This window comes from Scyliorhinus torazame, chromosome 2, assembly GCF_047496885.1.
Source record: "Scyliorhinus torazame isolate Kashiwa2021f chromosome 2, sScyTor2.1, whole genome shotgun sequence".
Taxonomy (NCBI): Eukaryota; Metazoa; Chordata; class Chondrichthyes; order Carcharhiniformes; family Scyliorhinidae; genus Scyliorhinus; species Scyliorhinus torazame.
In genome coordinates, this window is record NC_092708.1 from 389,830,938 (window position 1) to 389,853,132 (window position 22,195).

The 22,195-nt window shown below is 47.1% G+C and overlaps 1 protein-coding gene across 4 annotated transcripts in view; it reads right to left on the reverse strand.

The window, feature by feature from the left end:
• smek1 (SMEK homolog 1, suppressor of mek1 (Dictyostelium)) overlaps positions 1–18,499 on the reverse strand; it is a 141,172-nt gene extending 122,673 nt beyond the window's left edge. The window contains exon 1 of one of the 4 annotated variants that reach the window (XM_072494174.1): positions 17,935–18,496. In XM_072494174.1, the coding sequence (XP_072350275.1) occupies positions 17,935–18,076 (142 nt within the window). In that variant the 5' untranslated portion in view covers positions 18,077–18,496. Of the gene's footprint in view, positions 1–17,934 lie in introns of all 4 variants that reach the window. The other 3 variants (XM_072494168.1, XM_072494178.1, XM_072494181.1) reach the window with 3 other exon arrangements.
• Between the last annotated feature and the right edge of the window lie 3,696 nt (positions 18,500–22,195).

The following is a 22,195-nucleotide window of genomic DNA, read 5'->3' on the forward strand; positions in this document are numbered from 1 at the left end:
ATCTATTTGCCTGTCACAATCCTAAAAGAGCAAGAAACAACATATCATGAATGCATATTTTATTCAAAATAAGATAAAAGACATCATTAATGGATATATGAATGAGTTACTCTTTGTGCTTTTACCTATCCTATCGCATTAATGATGTCTTTTATCTTATTGTGATAACATCTCACTTATTCTTTCGATTTATCAAAGGGCCGACACTGTAGAAGCCAGCTATTTCTAATACATCTGATAGGTAAAAACATTAAGCCCCATGTCTATTAAACCCCAGTTTACCCATTTAAAATTAAGAATTTCAGCACTCTCATAACCTCAGGTCATTTCAAAACACATTCAGCATTTCAAACCATAGCTTCAACAGAACACAGAAGCAGATAGATTAAAACAGCATTCTTATTCAGCTAATAAATACATTTGCAAGATAAAATGACCAAGGACAGGGCAGGCTCCATGGCAATGCCACAGGAACCTAAAGGCGCTATTGTCCTCAGCAACAAACCAGTTCAAGCCACTTGCGATAACAGCGCTAAATCGCATTCCATAACTCATACAGGAATTCATTTTAGGTTCATGTTGCATATTAAAGATGGACAGCTTACCATCAAATCAAATGTATTTGGCTCTAACCCAAACCAATTAGGATTACATTGGGGTGGAATTAGATGGCTAAAGACAGATATGATACAGTATAACCATTATGGATTTTCTGGATCACTCACTTTCTTTCATAAATCATCTATACTTTGACTTACTATTCGCTGTCTCCATATTTCATTTTCAGACTTTGACTTCTAAAGTTATTGTGAGCTGTTTGCCTAAGCAAGAAAATCATTTCGGTGACTCTTTGAAAGCTTCAAGTGTCTACAAATTGCCTCTCTGAGAGTTCTATGTTGGTTGGACTTATTAGAGAATTAGACTTTTAAATGACTCAATTGTAATCAATAGAAGACAAATAAAAAAATTCTTATTTGCACCAGAGAAGTTTTAACTTAAATTTCTACTGAGTTCTAGTAATCGCAAAGTGCTGCTAGTCCCGCATGGTAGATCTAACAACTTCTGCTTGTACCGCATGGTAGATCTAACAGTGCACGACAAGTGACATAATGAATACTGATGGCTTTCTAACAAAGTAGTGTGCATATTTAGATTTAATAAATTTTACTATTTAAGTTGCCAAGAGCTGGTTGACAGCGTGGGCTTACAATGCCAATTCTTTCCATATGGTGCTTCCTTATTGAAGACTTCAGATACAGTTCGAAATAGTAATTACTGTTGGTATTTCATTAAACACATAAGAGCAGATTATGCAAGTTAATGGGCGCAATTCTCCCATCGGGAGACTAAGTGCCGACGTCGGAGTGAAAACAGGAGTGTTTCACTCCGGCGTCGGAGGCCGTTCCCAGCCCCCTATTCTCCCGCCCCCGGAGGGCTAGGAGCGGCGGCGCGTCATTTACACGTGCCGGGCCTTGCCGCCGCGTAAAAGCGGCGCCACGTAAATGACGTCATCCGCGCATGCGCAGGTTGACTGGCGCCAACCCGTGCATGCGCGGTTGCCGTCCTCCTCGCGGCCACCCCGCAAGATGTCGGATGGATCTTGCTGGGCAGGGGAGGAAAGGCGGTCCTCCTTCAGAGAGGCCGGCCCGCTGATCGGTGGGCACCAATCGCGGGCCAGACCCCTTTTGAGTACCCCCCGGGTGCAGGAATCCCCCCCCACAGCACCACCCCCCCCCCCAACGTTCTCGCGCTGTTGCCGCCGGCAGCGAACCAGGTGTGGACGCCGCCGGTGGGAACCTGTCGTGTTGGGCAGGCGGCTCGGCCCATCCGGGCTGGAGAATCGTCGCTCACCCGTTACAAACAGTGAGCGGTGATTCTCCGAGCAGCCAGCCATGATTCTCGCCGCGCCGGTTTGGGAGGGGGGGGGGGGTGGGAGAATCGCGTGCGGGTGCCGGGGCGGGACTTGCACGGCATTGGGGGGGGGGGGGGGGGGGGGGGGGGGAGAATTCCGCCCAGTATATACGTTTTAGAATGAGACCAAGACACGGAGAAATTTTACCCGAAACCACTATCATCTGAAGTTCAAATGACACAATGTACAAGGGACATTTGACAACTATGCTTAGCTGCTTTACTGGTCTCCAAAAATATATGGACATAGATAGTCATTCGGATGCTATTGCGAATCGGACATTGGTCTTTCATCTCTTGGATCAGAATCTGTTCAAGTTATGAAAGTTTATTTTTATTACCATCATTAAGCAGCATTCAATAGTTGCACATGCAAAATTATTCTGCAGAAACATACATTTCATGAAAGAAACTTCAAATTGAAAAAAAGTATGATAAAATATAGGTGGATTCTCAGAACATTCTAACATTAATCTGAAATCAATTATAAATTTCAGTAAAAAGGACATTCTCTTTGATTGTTCTTTAAATTTTCATAATGGTCAGAAAGGTTGCTGAAATTTCAATCAATTGCAACTTTCCCAATAGGAAGGAAGAGTGGAATTCTGGCATGCTTTAATTTACTGCAGATTTATACTGTTCCGTGCTAACTTTTAATCCAATACCAAACAGAGATAGTCTGAAAAACTACATTTATTTTTTAAAAAGTGATCAATAACCAAGCATATGCAAAACTGATTATGCTGATTGACCAAAGCGGTGACCATAATATATAGTTTCTTGATGCAAACTGACAACTGAAGTTTTGAATTACAGTTAAGAGACATAAGCACATCCCTTGAAAGGCAAGACATTCTCCTCGTCAAAAGTGCACAGAAGAACTTCAATTTCACAGGCCACCTTTGGAATCTAGTAGGATTTGAGTACCCAATTCATTTTTTTTTCAATTAAGGGGCAATTTAGTGTGGCCAAAACACCTACCCTGTCAATCTTTGCGTTGTGGGGGTGAGACCCATGCAGACATGGGGAGAATGTGCAAACTGCACGTGGACAGTAACCTGGGGCCAGGATCGAAACAGGGTCCTCGGCGCTGTGAGGCAACAGTGCTAACCACTGAGCCACCCTCTAGTCGGATTTTTAAGCTCATTCATCTATGCAACTGAAAAAAGTGTGCATAGCAGTGGCATTCAAATCTTCAGTTCTTGTTTTTTCACAACAGCTTCCAGATGTTGAGGAACAGCTGCTAAATTCAGGGCTTTGTGCTGTAAATACTTTTGACAGAATAAAAAAGAATCACTGCAGTGATTGAAGAATCACCACTTGATGTGCATGAAGCAAATGAAACAACGGGCATTCAGCAAAACTTTTAGTTTTACGCAACCAATGGTCAATGAGGCAAACTCACTGAAAACACTCCATGGTACATCTGACACTGCTCATATGTGAGTCAGCGAAGAAGTATTTTCATACTTTCCTTGGCCACATAATAAAATTTGACAATGAGTCACCCAGATTTGAAACATTAGTTCCATTCTCACGCCACAGATGCTGTCAGACCAGCTGAGATTTTCTAGCATTTTCATTTTTTTGTAACAAAATTGAAGAATAATTTCAGGCTTAGTTATAGGAACCAACAATAATACGATGGAATATTTTCCACTTCCATGACGAAATCATGATCTAGCATAGGGCAATTTGATTGATTATTTAGCCCTGTCTGTCACCCTCCCCTGCCCCACCCAATCCTGGACATAACATTGGTTACCTCCATCATGGGTAACAGTGTGATAACAATACTTAACACCTGCCAGAACAGTAATATCGTGAGAACATAGAGCATCACCTCCAAGGTCACACACCTTCTCATTATTGGTTCATCAGAAAAAATGCATCATCCTAATATGAGATCTGTATCACTTTCCTGTATTGTCACTGGGTCAATATTCTTGAATTTCCTACCAAATGCAATGAGAGAGCAGTACCCCCATAAGGACTCCAGTGGGTTTGGTTGGCCCATCACCTTCCAGGGCAATTAATTAGGGGCAAATAAGCGTAGTCTTGAGAGAATTATTGAACAACGGGACTATTAAAAAATTTAAGACAATCCCATGTGCAACAAATCTTTCAGAAATTAAAGGAACACCATCAAACTTAAAGAGCACAGGGTTGAAAACACACTACCAAGCAAACAAGTTTGGGGATTCCAAAGGTCAATTTTGAGTCAATCCTGTAAATCCTGACGTAACACTAAAGAGAGGAGTACCTTCATCACATGGAGTGCAGTAGGACCTTCGTCACATGGAGCAGGTGGTCAAGAAAGCAGATCACCACCACCTTCCCAAGGGGAACTAGGGATACGTAATATACACTTGCCTCGTTAGCAACACCCACATCCCATGAATAAATAAAATTTTGCCTTGTGAAGTTAAACATCAGTAACTTTCAGAGTTTCTCAATTACTTGAAACAACTGTCCCATGCGATAAAACCCTTATAATAATGCACACCAGTGCACAGTTTACAATAGTAATTCACGTTGGTTCCTTGGTGTCCAACTGTAACAAAGAAGGGCCAAGCCTTAATTTATTGCTCCTTTACAACATTCGTAGAACCTTAGAATAATTACAGCACAGGAGATCTTTCAACCCGTTGTGTCCGTGCTGGCTCTCTGCAAGAACTCAGCTAGCCCTATTTCCCTGCCTTTTCCCCCCATAGGTCTGCAAAATTTTATCTCCTCAGATAATTATTCAGTTCCATTTTGAAAGTCATTACTGAATCTGGACCCCACCACACTCCGAGGGAGTAAATTTGAGATCCTAACCACATGCGGTGTTAAAAACATTTTTCTCTTATGTCGTCTTTGATTTTCGTCATTCACGTTAAATTGGTCTCCATTGGTTCTTTACCGTTTTGTTAATGGGAACAATTTCTCTGTCTCCTCTGTCGATTCCTCAGAATTTTGAACACCACTTGGGCAAACTTTGGAAAAAATGTTGCTCTTCCCACTTAGTGATTTCACAAAGATAAGCCAAATTGATCAGATTGTGGGTAAGAGTCATAATGGCACAGGAGGCGGCTATTTGGCCCATCGGGTTTATGGTGGCTCTCTGCAGAGCAACCTAATCAGTTCTATTCACTGCTCTAACCCATGATCCTGCAAATTTATTTCCCTCAATTAAAAAAAATATTTCCGTCAGAAATCGCTTGAATTTATTGATGTTCCTTCAAGCTGGTGGTGTGCTTGATGGTCCAGTTTTAGAACAAATTCACTTTCTGGGTTTGTGCAATGCAACTGTCACGACTGTTAATGCTCACTATTACATCCTTTTGCCCTTCATAACTTGGCTCTACTCACTGGTAAAATTTGTGAAACATTGACAGTATTTTTTTGAAACTTACTGCTAAAGTAATGAATACTTTGTTAAATGCCCTTCAGGAATTAGTCGTCTTTTTTATTTACCAGCCTAGGCAGTCGCGTCGACCACAGGAAAGTTTCACAGCCAAACTTGATTATTTCCACAGTACTTTTCCAGTCAAGGTAAGAGTTTCTGACTGGCAATTAGCAGTGACAACACAAGATGATTTTTTTTTCTTTCTGCTCCCGAGGTCACTCCCCACTCTGCCTTGGTTCAAACAGACAACTTTTCAGACAGCACGGTGGCACAGTGGTTAGCACTGCTGCCTCAGCGCCAGAGTCCCGGGTTTGATTCTGACCTCGGGTGACTGTGTGGAGTTTGCACTTTCTTTCCGTGTCTGCTTGGGTTTCCTCCAGTTTCCTTCCACACACCCAAGATGTGCAGGTTAGGTTGATTGGCCATGATAAATAATCTTTCTAAGTGTCACAAGTAAGCTTGCACTAACACTGCAATAAAGTTACTGTGAAAATCCCCTAGTCGCCACATACCGGCACCTGTTCAGGTACACAGAAAGGGGAGAATTCAGAAGGTCCAATTCGCCTAACAAGCACATCTTGTGGGAGGAAACCGGAGCACCCAGAGGAAACCCACGCAGACACGGGGAGAATGGGCAGTTTCCGCACAGACAGTGACCCAAGCCGGGAAGCGAACCCAGGTCCCTGGTGCTACGAAGCAAAGTGCCAACCACTGCGCTACTGTGCCACCCATAAATTGCCGCATGTGGGGTTACGGGGATAGGGTGGGGGAAATAGGGCCGAGGGAGTGTGCTCTTTTTAATTTGCATATGCAATGAGTTACTGATCGTTAATTAGTTTGGATACTACATTCAAACCATTTCTTACATTTAATATTTCCAATTAAGGGCTATTTGGCGTGGCCAATCCATCTACCCTGCACATCTTTTTGGATTGTGGAGGTGAGACCCACACAGACACGGGAAGAATGTGCAAACTTCACGTACAGTGGCCAGGATCGAACCAGGTCCTCGGCGCCGTGAGGCAGCACTACTCACCACTGCGCCACCCTCAAACCATTCCTTATTTTGAGTCACACAATACATGTGCACCCATAAATTGCCCCAGGTGTGGTTACGGATTGGGCCTAGGGATGGTGCTTTTTTTTCCAAATATATAAAAGGTAAGAGAGGCAAAAATAGACATTGGACCACTAGAAAATGTGGCTGGAGAAGTAATAATATGAAACAAAGAAATGGCAGACGAACTGGATAGTTACTTTGCATCAGTCTTCACGGTGGAAAACACCAGTGGGATACCAGAACTTCAGGAGAATCAGGGGGCAGAGGCAAGTGCAGTGACCATTACCAAGGAAAAGGTTCTGGGGAAACTGAAAGGTCTGATGGTGGACTTGGACCGGATGGACTACACCCCAGGGTTCTGAAAGAGACAGCTCGGGAGGTTGTGGAGGTATTGGTGATGATCTTTCAGGAATCACTGGAGGCAGGAACGATCGCAGAGGACTGGAAAGTGGCTAATGTAACACCACTGTTTAAGAAGGGAGGGAGACAGAAGACGGGAAATTATAGGGCGGCTAGCCTGACTTCGGTCATTGGGAAGATTTTAGTGTTCATTATTAAAGATGAGTTCGCTGAGTACTTGGAAGTGCATGATAAAATAGGACTGAGTCAGCACGGCTTCGGTCAAGGGGAGGTTAAATCTGACAAATCGGTTTGTGTTCTTTGAGGAAGGAACAAGAAAGTTAAACAAAGGAGAACCAGTGGACGTGATTTACTTAGATTTTCAGAAGGCCTTTGACAAAGTGCCGCATAGGAGACTGTTAAATAAGTTAAGAGCCCATGATGTTATGGGTAAGATCCTGGCATGGATAGAAGATTGGCTGACTCGCAGCAGGCAGAGATTGGGGATAAAGGGGTCTTTTTCAGGATGGCAGCCGGTGACTAGTGGTGTGCCTCAGGGGTCGGTGTTCGGACCACAACTTTTTACAATATACAGTGATGATCTGGAGGAAGGAGCTGAAGGCACTGTTGCTAAGTTTGTAGATGATACAAAGTTCTGCAGAGGGGCAGGTAGTATTGAGCAAGCAGGCTGCAGAAGAACTTGGACAGGCTAGGAGAGTAGGCACAAAAGTGGCAGATGGAATACAATGTGGAAAAGTGTGAGGTTATGCACTTTGGAGGAGAAATGGAGGCAGACTATTTTCTAAATGGGAAGGTGCTTAGGAAATCAGAAGCGCAAAGGGACTTGGGAGTCCTTGTTCACGATTCTCTTAAGGTTAACGTGCAGGTTCAGTTGGCAGTTAGGAAGGCAAATGCAATGTTAGCATTCATGTTGAGGGCTAGAATACAACACCAGGGGTCTGGTACTTCTGAGGTTATACAAGGCTCTGGTCAGACCCCATTTGGATTAACCCTAATTGTGAGCAGATTTGGGCCCCATATTTAAGGAAGGATGTGTTGGCCTTGGAAAGGGTCCAGAGGAGTTTCACAAGAATGATCCCTGGATTGAAGAGCGTGTCGTTTGAAGAATGGTTGAGGACTCTGGGTCTGTACTCGTTGGAGTTTAGAAGGATGAGGGGAACTCTTATTGAAACATACAGGATACTGCGTGGCCTGGATAGAGCGGACGTGGAGAGGATGTTCCCACTTGTAGGAAAAACTAAAAGCAGAGGACACAATCTCAGAATAAAGAGATGATCCTTTAAAATAGAGATGAGGAGGAATTTCTTCAGCCAGAGGGTGGTGAATCTGTGGAACTCTTTGTCGCAGAAGGCTGTGGATGCCAAATCACTGAGTGTCTTTAAGACAGAGATAGGTAGGTTTTTGATCAATAAGGGAATATGGGGTTATGGGGATGAGAAAAATATCAGCCATGATTGAATGGCAGAGCAGACTCAATGGGCTGAGCGGCCTAATTCTGCTCCGATGTCTTATGGTCTTATGTATTGCCCGTTGCTGTCCAAATCACCTACATTGAGAATTTTAGAAAGTAAGAAACAGTGAATAAATAATACAGAACTCCCGACAGTTCAAAGCGATGCAGATATGTCAAACATTGCGATTTTTAAAAATTCATTTTACGGGATGTGGGCATCGCTGGTTAGGCCAGCATTTATTGCCCATCCCTAGTTGCCCTTCAGAAGGTAGCGATGAGTTGCCATCTTGAACCGCAACAGTCCTTCAGGTGCAGGTACACTCACTATGCTGTAAGAGAGGGAGTTCCAGAATTTTGCCCAGGCGACAGTGAAGGAACGGCGATATATTTCCAAGTCAGGGTGGTTAGTGACTTGTGGGGGGGACCTCCAGGTGGTAGGGTTCCCAAGTACCTGTTGCTCTTTCTTGTCCTTCTAGATGATAGTGGTCGTGGGTTTGGAAGCTGTTGTCTAAAGAACCTTAGCAAGTTACCATGGTGCATCTTGTAGATGGTACACATGGCTGCCACTGTTCATCGGTGGTGGAGGGAGCGAGTATTTGTGGAAGGAGGAGCAATCAAGTGGGCTGCTTTGTCCAGGATGGTGTTGCGCTTCTCGAGTGTTGTTGGAGCTGCACTCATCCAGGCTCAGGGCAATAGTTAGAACAACATCACAAGCAGTCAGTAGAGTTTGAGTTTTCTAAAAACCTAAAATATCCTCATGTCAGTAAACTAAATCTCAGCTGGACAATTTATTCAACTAATCACACCTAAGCACGATAATATTTTTCATTGTTTTGTTTTGTGGTAGAAGATCTTGAAGTTGAGATGATGAACCACTGAAGCTTTCAGATGAAGTTATAAACTACAGAAGCATTATTCAATGCACTATTTCCATGCACCATTGGAGATATTTTAACAGATGCAAGATTAATTCCTGCATTTCCCTCAATAAACAAGAATGGAACCCAATGACTGAGCTACAGATGATCCAACAGGTGAAGTTGTTAAAAATAATCTCAACGCTGCAATAATCTCAACCTTCAATTCAAATAATATTTCAACCAGAAAGTTTGGAACTTGTAGGTATATGCTCTTATTGCACGGTATATTTTTATTACTCCTTCAATTGGAAATAAACACAAGTACCATGCTGTCACTGATGAGGCTCTAAATAAATTACTGGAAGCAAGGTCTGGAGGTGGTGAGAAATGGGAACTAAGAGAGAAAGCCAATGCACGCTAATGCTGTGCAATAGGCTTGTGTGTTGCTCCTAATTAATCACTTCAAATTGCTTGCACCATTGGAAAACCTCCAACCAATATTTCATCTTAGAATTATACACTCAAAAGCTTCTCTCCACATAAGACTGGAAAAACAAGACTGCACAGATGCAATAATGGGTGTTTCATACTTTTCAAATGGAAATGCATGAAAATGTATCATACCTTGTATTATGATTTATCAAAACCGAACATGAAATGAGGAAACCCATTGACTGCAGGTACGATGAAAGGGAAAAAGTAAGATTCAGATGGAGCTATACACCTACATTATAAAGAAGTGGGTAAAGACAACAAAAACTGATAAAAATACAGAAACTGACATCATTGATAAACACTAGAATAATAAAATTTACAGTGAAGAAGACGGCCATTTGGCCCATCGAGTCTGCACTGGCCCTTGGAAAGAACACCTTACCTAAGCCCGCACCTCCACCCTATCCCCGTAACCATACCTAACCTTTTTGGACAGTAAGGGCAATTTAGCACGGCCAATCCACCTAACCTGCACATCTCTGGACTGTAGGAGGAAACTGGAGCACCCGGAGGAAACCCACGCAGACACAGGGAGAACGTGCAGATTCCGCAGACAGTGGCCCAAGCCGGGAATCGAACCAGAGACTTTGGAGCGGTGAAGCAACTGTGCTAACCACTATCGAAACAGTGCCGCTAACGCCTTCTTATACCTGCGTTTATCAGCCATGAAGGGTGAAAAAAATCTGCTCGCCTACCTAACTTTTATTGCCACAATTCTATGTCCATTTACAGCTGCTTCATAAGCTTAATTCCATCCCACAAAAACCATCCAGAAAAATCTCTTCCAAATTGGAATGGCAGGTAGATTTGCTAATGCAGTCCCTCAGAACTGCATGTCAACAGTTGTGTCAGGTATTGGCCTCAAACTTTACCTGTAAATCGTGATGTTCAGTGAGCAGATCCCAGCCACTGCCAGTTGTGTGTGAAAATTTGGTCATGAAGAGCTATGTGTGGAAAAACATGCCCACCTTTCGCTCTGTGTCGCTCCGGTTCATTTTTTCCCCCAAAACAAAAAGATGATTGAAAAAACGTAGGGATTTAATACCTTTTGCATCCCCAGGAAATTACAAAGTCCTTCACTGTTAATAAATCAAACGTAGCCAGTGTTATGGAAGCAAAACACAGCAGCCAAATTGCACCCAATGTCCCACCAAAATAAAAATAAAATACAAAATTCTGTTTTGGTACTGTTATTAGAAAATAGTACGAAGTCTTACAACACCAGGTTAAAGTCCAACAGGTTTGTTTCGAAGTCACTAGCTTTCGGAGCGCTGCTCCTTCCTCAGGTGAATGAAGAGGTCTGTTCCAGAAACACATATATAGACAAATTCAAAGATGCCAAACAATGCTAGGAATGAGAGCATTAGGTGATTAAATCTTTACAGATCTCTCCGCCTCTCCAAGGCAGCCTTCAGGACCCGCGACAATGCAGAATCGCCGAGCAGAAACTTATAGCCAAGTTCCGCCCACATGAGCGCGGCCTCAACCGGGACCTGGGATTCATGTCGCATTACATTCATCCCCCACCATCTGGCCTGCGAAATCCTACCAACTGTCCTGGCTTGATACAATTCACACCTCTTTAACCTGGGGTTACCCCATCTCTGGATCTGTAAAGATTTAATCACCTGCTAATGCTCGCATTCCTAGCATTGTTTGGCATCTTTGAATTTGTCTCTATATGTGTTTCTGGAACAGACCTCTTCATTCACCCGAGGAAGGAGCAGCGCTCCGAAAGCTAGTGACATCGAAACAAACCTGTTGGACTTTAACCTGGTGTTGTAAGACTTCGTACTGTGCTCACCCCAGTCCAACGCCGGCATCTCCACATCATGGCTACCATCGACACCGCAAACTGCCGGCTCAAAGTGGAGAGGATCTCCAGGAAGATCGCGCATATAGACACTGACATTAAGTTTCTACAAAGATGCAAGAAAGCAGACAAGATCCCGAAAGGATCACAAACCCACTCAAGTCGACCTACAACACAGACTTCGCTGAGAGACTCTGCCGTCGCACCTCTCTCACACTCCTCAACCACCTCGTCCGCCAGCTCTACAGCAGACGACGCAACCTGGAAACCAAGATAGAGGCCATATTCTCAACTTGCGCTCAGGATGCAGCAGACCAGCTGCAGAACACCGCCAAACAGATGAGACAACAATACTATGCCACCTATATGCATACCAAGAACAGAAAGCTTGAGAAACTTGGCATCACCACCGGCAGCAACCAAGCCACCCCCGGTGTCACAGTAGAAAACAATACAGGGAAATCTATTGTCAACTTGTCAGACTACACCCTTCAACCAGATGAAATCAAAGTCCTCAGCAGAGGGCTTAATTTCTGCATCACCACCAAAATGGACCCCATCAGTCTCGCGGCAGACACGGAGGAATTCATCAGGCGAATGAGGCTCCGGGAATTCTTCCACAGACCCAAAGAGGCCAACAGCGAACCCAAGCAGGCTACCAATGAACCGGAACAGCAGACCGAGAGATCTGCGGTGCGGCAACCGAAGAAGAGTCGAATTGGACCCCTCCGGAAGGCCGCTGCCTTAGACTCGACATGACGCGACTCCTGACAGCTTGAGCATACAACACCAGATTCATCAGTCGCATTCACAAGACAGCCCCGAACGTCACCCAAGCACAACGCAATGCCATCCGCGCTCTCAAGACCAACCACAGCATCGTCATCAAACCAGCAGACAAAGGGGGGGCCACTATCGTACTGAACAGAACGGTCTACTGCAAAGAAGTATACCGACAACTGAACAACCAAGAACACTACAGACAGTTACCCGCAGATCCGACCAAGGAACACATCCGCCAACTTAACAGACTGATCAAGACCTTGGATCCAGATCTTCAGAGCACCCTACGTGCTCTCATCCCACGTACTCCCCGCATTGGAGATCTCTACTGCCTCCCGAAAATACTCCCCGCATTGGAGATCTCTACTGCCTCCCGAAAATACACAAGGCCAACACACCAGGCCGCCCTATCGTTTCAGGCAATGGGACCCTGCGTGAGAACCTCTCTGGCTACATCGAGGGCATCTTGAAACCCATCGTACAAGGTACACCCAGCTTCTGTCGCGACACGACGGACTTCCTACAGAAACTCAGCACCCATGGACCAGTTGAACCAGGAACATTCCTCGTCACAATGGACGTCTCGGCACTCTACACCAGCATCCCCCACGACGACGGCATTGCTGCAACAGCCTCAGTACTCAACACCGACAACTGCCAATCTCCAGACGCAATTCTGCAACTCATCCGCTTCATTCTGGATCACAACGTCTTCACCTTCGACAACAAGTTCTTCATCCAGACGCACGGAACAGCCATGGGGACCAAATTCGCACCCCAATACGCCAACATCTTCATGCACAAGTTTGAACAGGACCTACTCACCGCACAGGACCTTCAACCGACGTTATACACCAGATACATCGATGACATTTTTTTCCTTTGGACCCACGGCGAAGAATCACTGAAACGACTACACGATAACATTAATAAGTTCCATCCAACCATCAGACTCACCATGGACTACTCTCCAAAATCAGTTGCATTCTTGGACACACTCGTCTCCATCAAGGACAGTCACCTCAGCACTTCGCTTTACCGCAAACCCACGGATAACCTCATGATGCTCCACTTCTCCAGCTTCCACCCTAAACACATTAAAGAAGCCATCCCCTATGGACAAGCGCTCCGCATACACAGGATCTGCTCAGACGAGGAGGAGCGTAACAGACATCTACAGACGTTGAAAGATGCCCTCGTACGAACGGGATATGGCACTCGACAGTTCCAACGCGCCACAGCGAAAAACCGGACCGACCTCCTCAGAAGAAAAATATGGGACACAACCGACAGAATACCCTTCGTCGTCCAGTACTTCCCCGGAGCGGAGAAACTACGTCATCTTCTTCACAGTCTTCAACACGTCATTGATGACGATGAACATCTTGCCAAGGTCATCCCCACACCCCCACTACTTGCCTTCAAACAACCGCGCAACCTCAAACGAACTATTGTTTGCAGCAAACTACCCAGTCTTCAGAACAGTGACCACGACACCACACAATCCTGTCATGGCAATCTCTGCAAGACGTGCCAGATCATCGACATGGATACCACTATTACACGTGAGAACACCACCCACCAGGTACGCGGTACATACTCGTGCGACTCGGCCAACGTTGTCTACCTCATACGCTGCAGGAAAGGATGTCCCGAAGCGTGGTACATTGGCGAGACCATGCAGACGCTGCGACAACGAATGAACGGACATCGCGCAACAATCACCAGACAGGAATGTTCCCTTCCAGTCGGGGAACACTTCAGCAGTCAAGGGCATTCAGCCTCTGATCTCCGGGTAAGCTTTCTCCAAGGCGGCCTTCAGGACCCGCGACAACGCAGAATCGCCGAGCAGAAACTTATAGCCAAGTTCCGCACACGAGTGCGGCCTCAACCGGGACCTGGGATTCATGTCGCATTACATTCATCCCCCACCATCTGGCCTGCAAAATCCTACCAACTGTCCTGGCTTGGTACAATTCACACCTCTTTAACCTGGGGTTACCCCATCTCTGGATCTGTAAAGATTTAATCACCTGCTAATGCTCGCATTCCTAGCATTGTTTGGCATCTTTGAATTTGTCTATATATGTGTTTCTGGAACAGACCTCTTCATTCACCTGAGGAAGGAGCAGCGCTCCGAAAGCTAGTGACATCGAAACAAACCTGTTGGACTTTAACCTGGTGTTGTAAGACTTCGTACTGTGCTCACCCCAGTCCAACGCCGGCATCTCCACATCATTAGAAAATAGAGATTAGAAAGTACTCAGGTGGATTATGGACGGTGTGTGCATTTCCAAAATACAAATTTGCACCTGCCTAAAAGGTATACTGCTGCTGATGTGAAGTTGATGCATTTAGCACCAGCATGTTTAGGAATCAATTCTCTGACTTCAAAGTTGTACCACCACTTTCATATCTATGTATACCCAAAACTGTACATGCAAAACTAATTAGTTGCACCCTCAAGGACAATACGATCATGTCTCTATCGAAATTTGACATACACTGACAATGTTAATCAAAATGTGAACCACTTATTTTTTTCCAATTCAAGGACAATTTAGCATGGCCAATTCACCTACCCTGCACATCTTTTTGGGTTGTGGAGGTGAGAACCATGCAGACACAGGGAGAATGTGCAAACTCCACACGAACAGTGACCTGGGGCCAGGAACGAACCTAGGCTACCCACCGCACCACCATGCTCCCCAAAATATTCACCAATGTTAAACCGAAATGAGGATGTCTGATATTCCATGATATCGTTAGGTAAACTGAACACTATTATTTCCAGAAGATGGATCAATCAGTCAGGGTGAAGCAACCAACTTAAAGTTCAGGGCAATAGTTAGGTATGGTAGCACAGTGGTTAGCACTGTTGCTTCACAGCTCCAAGGTCCCAGCTTCCCGGGTTGGGTCACTGTCTGGGCAGTGTCTGCACGTTCTCCCTGTGCCTGCATGGGTTTCCTCAGGGTGACGGGTTCCCTCCCACAGTCCAAAGATGTGCAGGTTAGGTGGATTGGCCATGATAAATTGCCCTTTGTGTCCAAAATGGTTGGGTGGGGTGACTGGGTTACGGTGATAGGGTAGAGGTATGAGCTTGGCTCGGGTGCTCTTTCTAAGGGTCAGTGCAGACTCGATGGCCCGAATGGGCTTCTTCTGCGCTGTAAATTCCAAGTAGGAAATGAAAGATATTATCTTCACATCGAACTAAATAAATGTTGGGTTATTGGGGGGGGGGGGGGGGGGGGGGGGGGGGCGACATGTTGTTGTTACATTTTATGAACAGCACGATACAAACCAACCTCACTCACTTGATTATGAGGTGGGTGATTGGGAAATGATTATAAGCACAATCAAATATGCTCCCCCCCCCTCCATCCAAGGGCACTAGGGGTGATTAATAATAATCTTTATTAATGTCACAAGTAGGCTTGCATTCACACTGCAATGAAGTTACTGTGAAAATCCCCTAGTCGCCACACTTCAGCACCTATTCAGGTACAGGGAGGGAGAATTCAGAATGTCCAATTCACTTAACAGCACTTCATACTTGGGGGAGGGAACCGGAGCACCCGGAGGAATCCCACGCAGACATGGGAAGAATGTGCAGACTCCGCACAGACAGTGACCTGACCTGGGAATCGAACCCAGGTCCCTGGAGCTGTGAAGCAACAGTGGTAACCACAGTGCTCAAAACAGCTCACAAAGCAGAAGGAATTATACCCCGTCGAGTGCGTCATAAAAACAGAAATACTCAGCAATAGTGAATGCACGTGTGGAGAGAAGAAAAAAAGAGTTCACAATCTAGGTCAATGGCAGTTTGTCAGACCTAACATCTCAGGCCCGAGGACCCCACTGGCTCAGTATTTATTTTTCTAAGTGATCAGGGAAAACGTCGGCTGCAGTTTTTGGGATTCAACTGCATCATTAGGAGTTACAAAACTGAAGGGAGATTAAGATGCTTCAGAGCTAAAGGTGAAGGGTATCCTTTTGTTCATTTCAATGTCCGAACCCACAACATCACCTGACACTAATTTAGCAGATGAAATGAAATGAAAATCGCTTGTCACAAGTAGGCTTCGATGAAGTTACTGTGAAAAGCCCCTAGTCGCCACATTCCAGCACCTGTTCGGGGAGGCTTGTACGGGAATTGAACCGTGCTGCTGGCCTGCCTTGGTCTGCTTTAAAAGCCAGCGATTTAGCCCGGTGTGCTAAACCAGCCCCCATTGTGAATTTTTCCACTTAGCTCAAAACATCAAGCAAGCTATTCATGGTCAATGACTGTCGATTTGGCGATGATGTCTACTCAGGGTTGTGTGTTTTGCCATGTCTTCATGTGACTGAGCGGGCTGTTTTTTGAATTGCAGATCTTTAGAAACAAGGGCAGGACATCTTATGAGGTAACGTGATCTGAAATGCAGGATTTTTCTTCCTTTTCCTTCCTTCACCACCACTCCGTCTCATCATTAAGAAGCTGCGACGTGAAGTATAATGCAGATTGACAGATATGTTGTTGCCATTCCCAGGAATTGATAGTAAGCTCCTCACAGGCATTAAGGCCAATGCTGTTGCACTTCCAAGGAGATCTTCAGAGTGTCTTTGAACTTGTTTTCTTTGTCGTCCCCTGAACATTGGCCATTTGAGAGTTGAGAACACCGGGCCTGGTGGGGGAGGCAATTTTCAATCGTGTGGACACAGTGGCCCGTCCCAAAGTACACACTACCAAATGAGCAAAGAGAGGGTTGGAGAATGGTATTGTTGAAACAGAGCAGGTTGTGAGGACATATGTCCCAAAGTAACAGCTTTTGAAGCAAAATGTAATATTGGAAAAATAATATAGAGCATACAGTGCAGAAGGAGGCCATTCAGCCTATCAAGTCTGCACCGACCCACTTAAGCCCTCGACTTCCACCCTATCCCTGTAACTCAGTAACCCCACATAACCTTTGGGCAATTTATCATGGCCAATCTAGCTAACCTGCACGTCTTTGGACTATGGGAGGAAACCGGAGCATCCGGAGGAAACCCACGCAGACACAGGGAGAACATGCAGATCCGCACAGACGTGACCCGGCAGGGAATCGAACCTGCGAACCTGGGACCCTGGTGCTGTCAAGCCACAGTGCTAGCCACTTGTGCTACCGTGCTGCCCCAAAAAATTATGTAAGGACATAAATGAAGCCACAGCCCTTGCAAACTGCCTAGGCAAAAAGTCTGGACTGGAGAACTTTATGATACTAAGTCATCACTCCTTTCAAATACTAATTGACCTTTGAAGAAAACAACCTTCCACGTATGTTGACACAAATCAAAAACAAATCTCCCAGCAGTGGATGAAAGAAAACTGGTACTCAAAAGGCATCGACTACATTCTTTGCAGCATTGAGAGGCAACTCAATATGACCATCAACATCAGAAAACACAGAAAAATCAACCGTGGAGCCAGAGTGTTTTTCCTTTTAACAACAGAGCTGCCTGCATGAGGCAGCTGACCAATACAAATGAGAGGCAGGCAAACCACTCGAGGGTTAATGACTGATGAGGGAGAGATTTGCAGCAAGACTAAAACTTCTTTCGAGTTAGACCAGGCAATAAGGAAGGTCTCAGGGAAGATGTTCAGCACCAAAACTATGTATTTCCAGATAAAAATAATACCCCAATTCACTCTGATCTATTAAGTAGACTCGAATTTCGGTTGTCAACACATAACAGAGAGCACAGACCCATTGCTGGATGGTTGAGGCCTGTAATTTGCCACCAATACCCCCCCCCCACCCCCCTGTCAGGGAGCCCCAGCTCTCTTACCATCAGACTCGGCCCGGACGAGGAGGGACATTCCCTTCAGCCGCTCCACGTAGCTGGACGAGACGTGCCCGGTGCCACGATCGTCCCACTGCCTGTCCTCGTTTAGAGTGTAAACCTTCACCCGCCTCCGGGTATCCGCCATGGCCACGGCTCAGGCCCGGACGGGAAGGAGGAAGCAAAGGGAGGGGAGGCTGCGGAGGGGACCCGGTACTGAACTCGTCGCCCCCCCCCCTCCTCTCACTTCAAAAAATAACAATAAAAATCAAAGAAATTAAAACCAAAATAAACCGCAAGGCCCGGCTCACACAGCGCACATCCTTCTGAGGCCTAGGCCCGGGCCTCAAGCCCCCGTTAACAGGGGCCCGGAAGAATATCTTCCCCCTGAGCTGCTCCGTCCGGTCCACACCGCTTCCTCACATCGGAGACGCGCCGCTGCACTGGTTTTAAATCTTCATCCCGGGTTGGTTTGTTTGTCTGTCTGTCTCCGCCTTGCCTCCACCCGACCTCCCCCCCCTCAGCACGGGCTCCGTTATTTATTGCTGCTGGAGGCCGCCCACCAGGCCCGCTCTCCCTCCTGCCCCCCCCCCTCCCCGCTCCTTCAGCCAGCGTCCGCCATCTTGCCGCCTCCCCGACTGGCGGCACGGGGTCTCCCGCCAGGCGCCGTGCGGCAGGGCCGCCTTTCCCGCCCAAAGCGGGCGCGCCACGCCGCCCCGCCAAACCGACATCGGCGGCGGGGGGAGCGGCTGTGCCCAGCAGTCAGTGAGTGACCATCGACATGTCTCCACAGTGAGGTGTCAGTAAGTGACCATCGACATGTCTCCACAGTGAGGGGTCAATAAGTGACCATCGACATGTCTCCACAGTGAGGGGTCAGTAAGTGACCATCGACATGTCTCCATAGTGAGGGGTCAGTAAGTGACCATCGACATGCCTCCACAGTGATGTGTCAGTGAGTGACCATCGACATGCCTCCACAGTGAGGGGTCAGTGAGTGACCATCGACATGTCTCCACTGTGAGGGGTCAGTAAGTAACCAACGACATGCCTCCACAGTGAGGGGTCAATAAGTGACCATCGACATGCCTCCACAGTAATGTGTCAGTGATGTGTCAGTGAGTGACCATCGACATGCCTCCACTGTGAGGGGTCAGTGAGTGACCATCGACATGCCTCCACAGTGAGGGGTCAATAAGTGACCATCGACATGCCTCCACAGTGATGTGTCAGTGAGTGACCATCGACATGCCTCCACAGTGAGGGGTCAGTGAGTGACCATCGACATGCCTCCACTGTGAGGGGTCAGTAAGTGACCATCGACATGCCTCCACTGTGAGGGGCCAGTGAGTAACCATCGACATGCCTCCACAGTGAGGGGTCAGTAAGTGACCATCGACATGCCTCCACAGTGAGGGGTCAATAAGTGACCATCGACATGCCTCCACAGTGAGGGGTCAGTGAGTGACCATCGACATGTCTCCAGAGTGAGGGGTCAGTGAGTGACCATCGACATGTCTCCACAGTGAGGGGTCAGTGAGTGACCATCGACATGTCTCCAGAGTGAGGTGTCAGTGAGTGACCATCGACATGCCTCCACAGTGAGGGGTCAATAAGTGACCATCGACATGCCTCCACAGTGATGTGTCAGTGAGTGACCATCGACATGCCTCCACAGTGAGGGGTCAGTGAGTGACCATCGACATGCCTCCACTGTGAGGGGTCAGTAAGTGACCATCGACATGCCTCAACTGTGAGGGGCCAGTGAGTAACCATCGACATGCCTCCACAGTGAGGGGTCAGTAAGTGACCATCGACATGCCTCCACAGTGAGGGGTCAATAAGTGACCATCGACATGCCTCCACAGTGAGGGGTCAGTGAGTGACCATCGACATGTCTCCAGAGTGAGGGGTCAGTGAGTGACCATCGACATGTCTCCACAGTGAGGGGTCAGTGAGTGACCATCGACATGTCTCCAGAGTGAGGGGTCAGTGAGTGACCATCGACATGCCTCCACAGTGAGGGGTCAGTGAGTGACCATCGACATGTCTCCAGAGTGAGGTGTCAGTAAGTGACCATCGACATGTCGCCACAGTGAGAGGTCAGTGAGTGACCATCGACATGCCACCACAGTGAGGGGTCAGTGAGTGACCATCGACATGTCTCCAGAGTGAGGTGTCAGTAAGTGACCATCGACATGTCTCCACAGTGAGGGGTCAGTAAGTGACCATCGACATATCTCCACAGTGAGGGGTCAGTAAGTGACCATTGACATGTCTCCACAGTGAGGGGTCAGTAAGTGACCATCGACATGTCTCCACAGTGAGGGGTCAGTAAGTGACCATCGACATGCCTTCACAGTGAGGGGTCAGTAAGTAACCAACAACATGCCTCCACTGTGATGTGTCAGTGAGTGACCATCGACATGCCTCCACTGTGAGGGGTCAGTAAGTGACCATCGACATGCCTCCACAGTGAGGGGTCAGTAAGTAACCAACGACATGCCTCCACAGTGAGGGGTCAATAAGTGACAATCGACATGCCTCCACAGTGATGTGTCAGTGAGTGACCATCGACATGCCTCCACTGTGAGGGGTCAGTAAGTGACCATCGACATGCCTCCACAGTGAGGGGTCAGTAAGTGACCATCGACATGCCTCCACAGTGAGGGGTCAATAAGTGACCATCGACATACCTCCACAGTGAGGGGTCAGTAAGTGACCATCGACATGTCTCCACAGTGAGGGGTCAGTGAGTGACCATCGACATGTCTCCACAGTGATGGGTCAGTAAGTGACCATCGGCATGCCTCCACAATGAGGGGTCAGTAAGTGACCATCGACATATCTCCGCAGTGATGTGTCAGTGAGTGACCATCGACATGTCTCCACAGTGAGGGGTCAGTAAGTGACCATTGACATGCCTCCACAGTGATGTGTCAGTGAGTGACCATCGACATGCCTCCACTGAGGGGTCAGTAAGTGACCATCGACATGCCTCCACAGTGAGGGGTCAGTAAGTGACCATCGACATATCTCCACAGTGAGGCGTCAGTAAGTGACCATCGACATGTCTCCACAGTGAGGGGTCAGTGAGTGACCATCGACATGTCTCCACAGTGAGGGGTCAGTGAGTGACCATCGACATGTCTCCACAGTGAGGGGTCAGTGAGTGACCATTGACATGTCTCCACAGTGACGGGTCAGTGAGTGACCATCGACATATCTCCACAGTGAGGGGTCAGTGAGTGACCATCGACATGTCTCCACAGTAAGGGGTCAGTGAGTGACCATCGACATGTCCACAGTGAGGGGTCAGTGGGTGACCATCGACATGTCTCCACCGTGAGGGGTCAGTGAGTGACCATCGACATGTCTCCACAGTGAGGGGTCAGTGAGTGACCATCGACATGTCTCCACAGTGAGGGGTCAGTGAGTGACCATCGACATGTCTCCACAGTGAGGGGTCAGTAAGTGACCATCGACATGCCTCCACAGTGAGGGGTCAATAAGTGACCATCAACATGCCTCCACAGTGATGTGTCAGTGAGTGACCATCGACATGCCTCCACTGTGGGGTCAGTAAGTGACCATCGACATGCCTCCACTGTGGGGTCAGTAAGTGACCATCGACATATCTCCACAGTGAGGGGTCAGTAAGTGACCATCGACATGTCTCCACAGTGAGGGGTCAGTGAGTGACCATCGACATGTCTCCAGAGTGAGGGGTCAGTGAGTGACCATCGACATGCCTCCACAGTGAGGGGTCAGTGAGTGACCATCGACATGTCTCCAGAGTGAGGTGTCAGTAAGTGACCATCGACATGTCTCCACAGTGAGAGGTCAGTGAGTGACCATCGACATGCCACCACAGTGAGGGGTCAGTGAGTGACCATCGACATGTCTCCAGAGTGAGGTGTCAGTAAGTGACCATCGACATGTCTCCACAGTGAGGGGTCAGTAAGTGACCATCGACATATCTCCACAGTGAGGGGTCAGTAAGTGACCATTGACATGTCTCCACAGTGAGGGGTCAGTAAGTGACCATCGACATGTCTCCACAGTGAGGGGTCAGTAAGTGACCATCGACATGCCTTCACAGTGAGGGGTCAGTAAGTAACCAACAACATGCCTCCACTGTGATGTGTCAGTGAGTGACCATCGACATGCCTCCACTGTGAGGGGTCAGTAAGTGACCATCGACATGCCTCCACAGTGAGGGGTCAGTAAGTAACCAACGACATGCCTCCACAGTGAGGGGTCAATA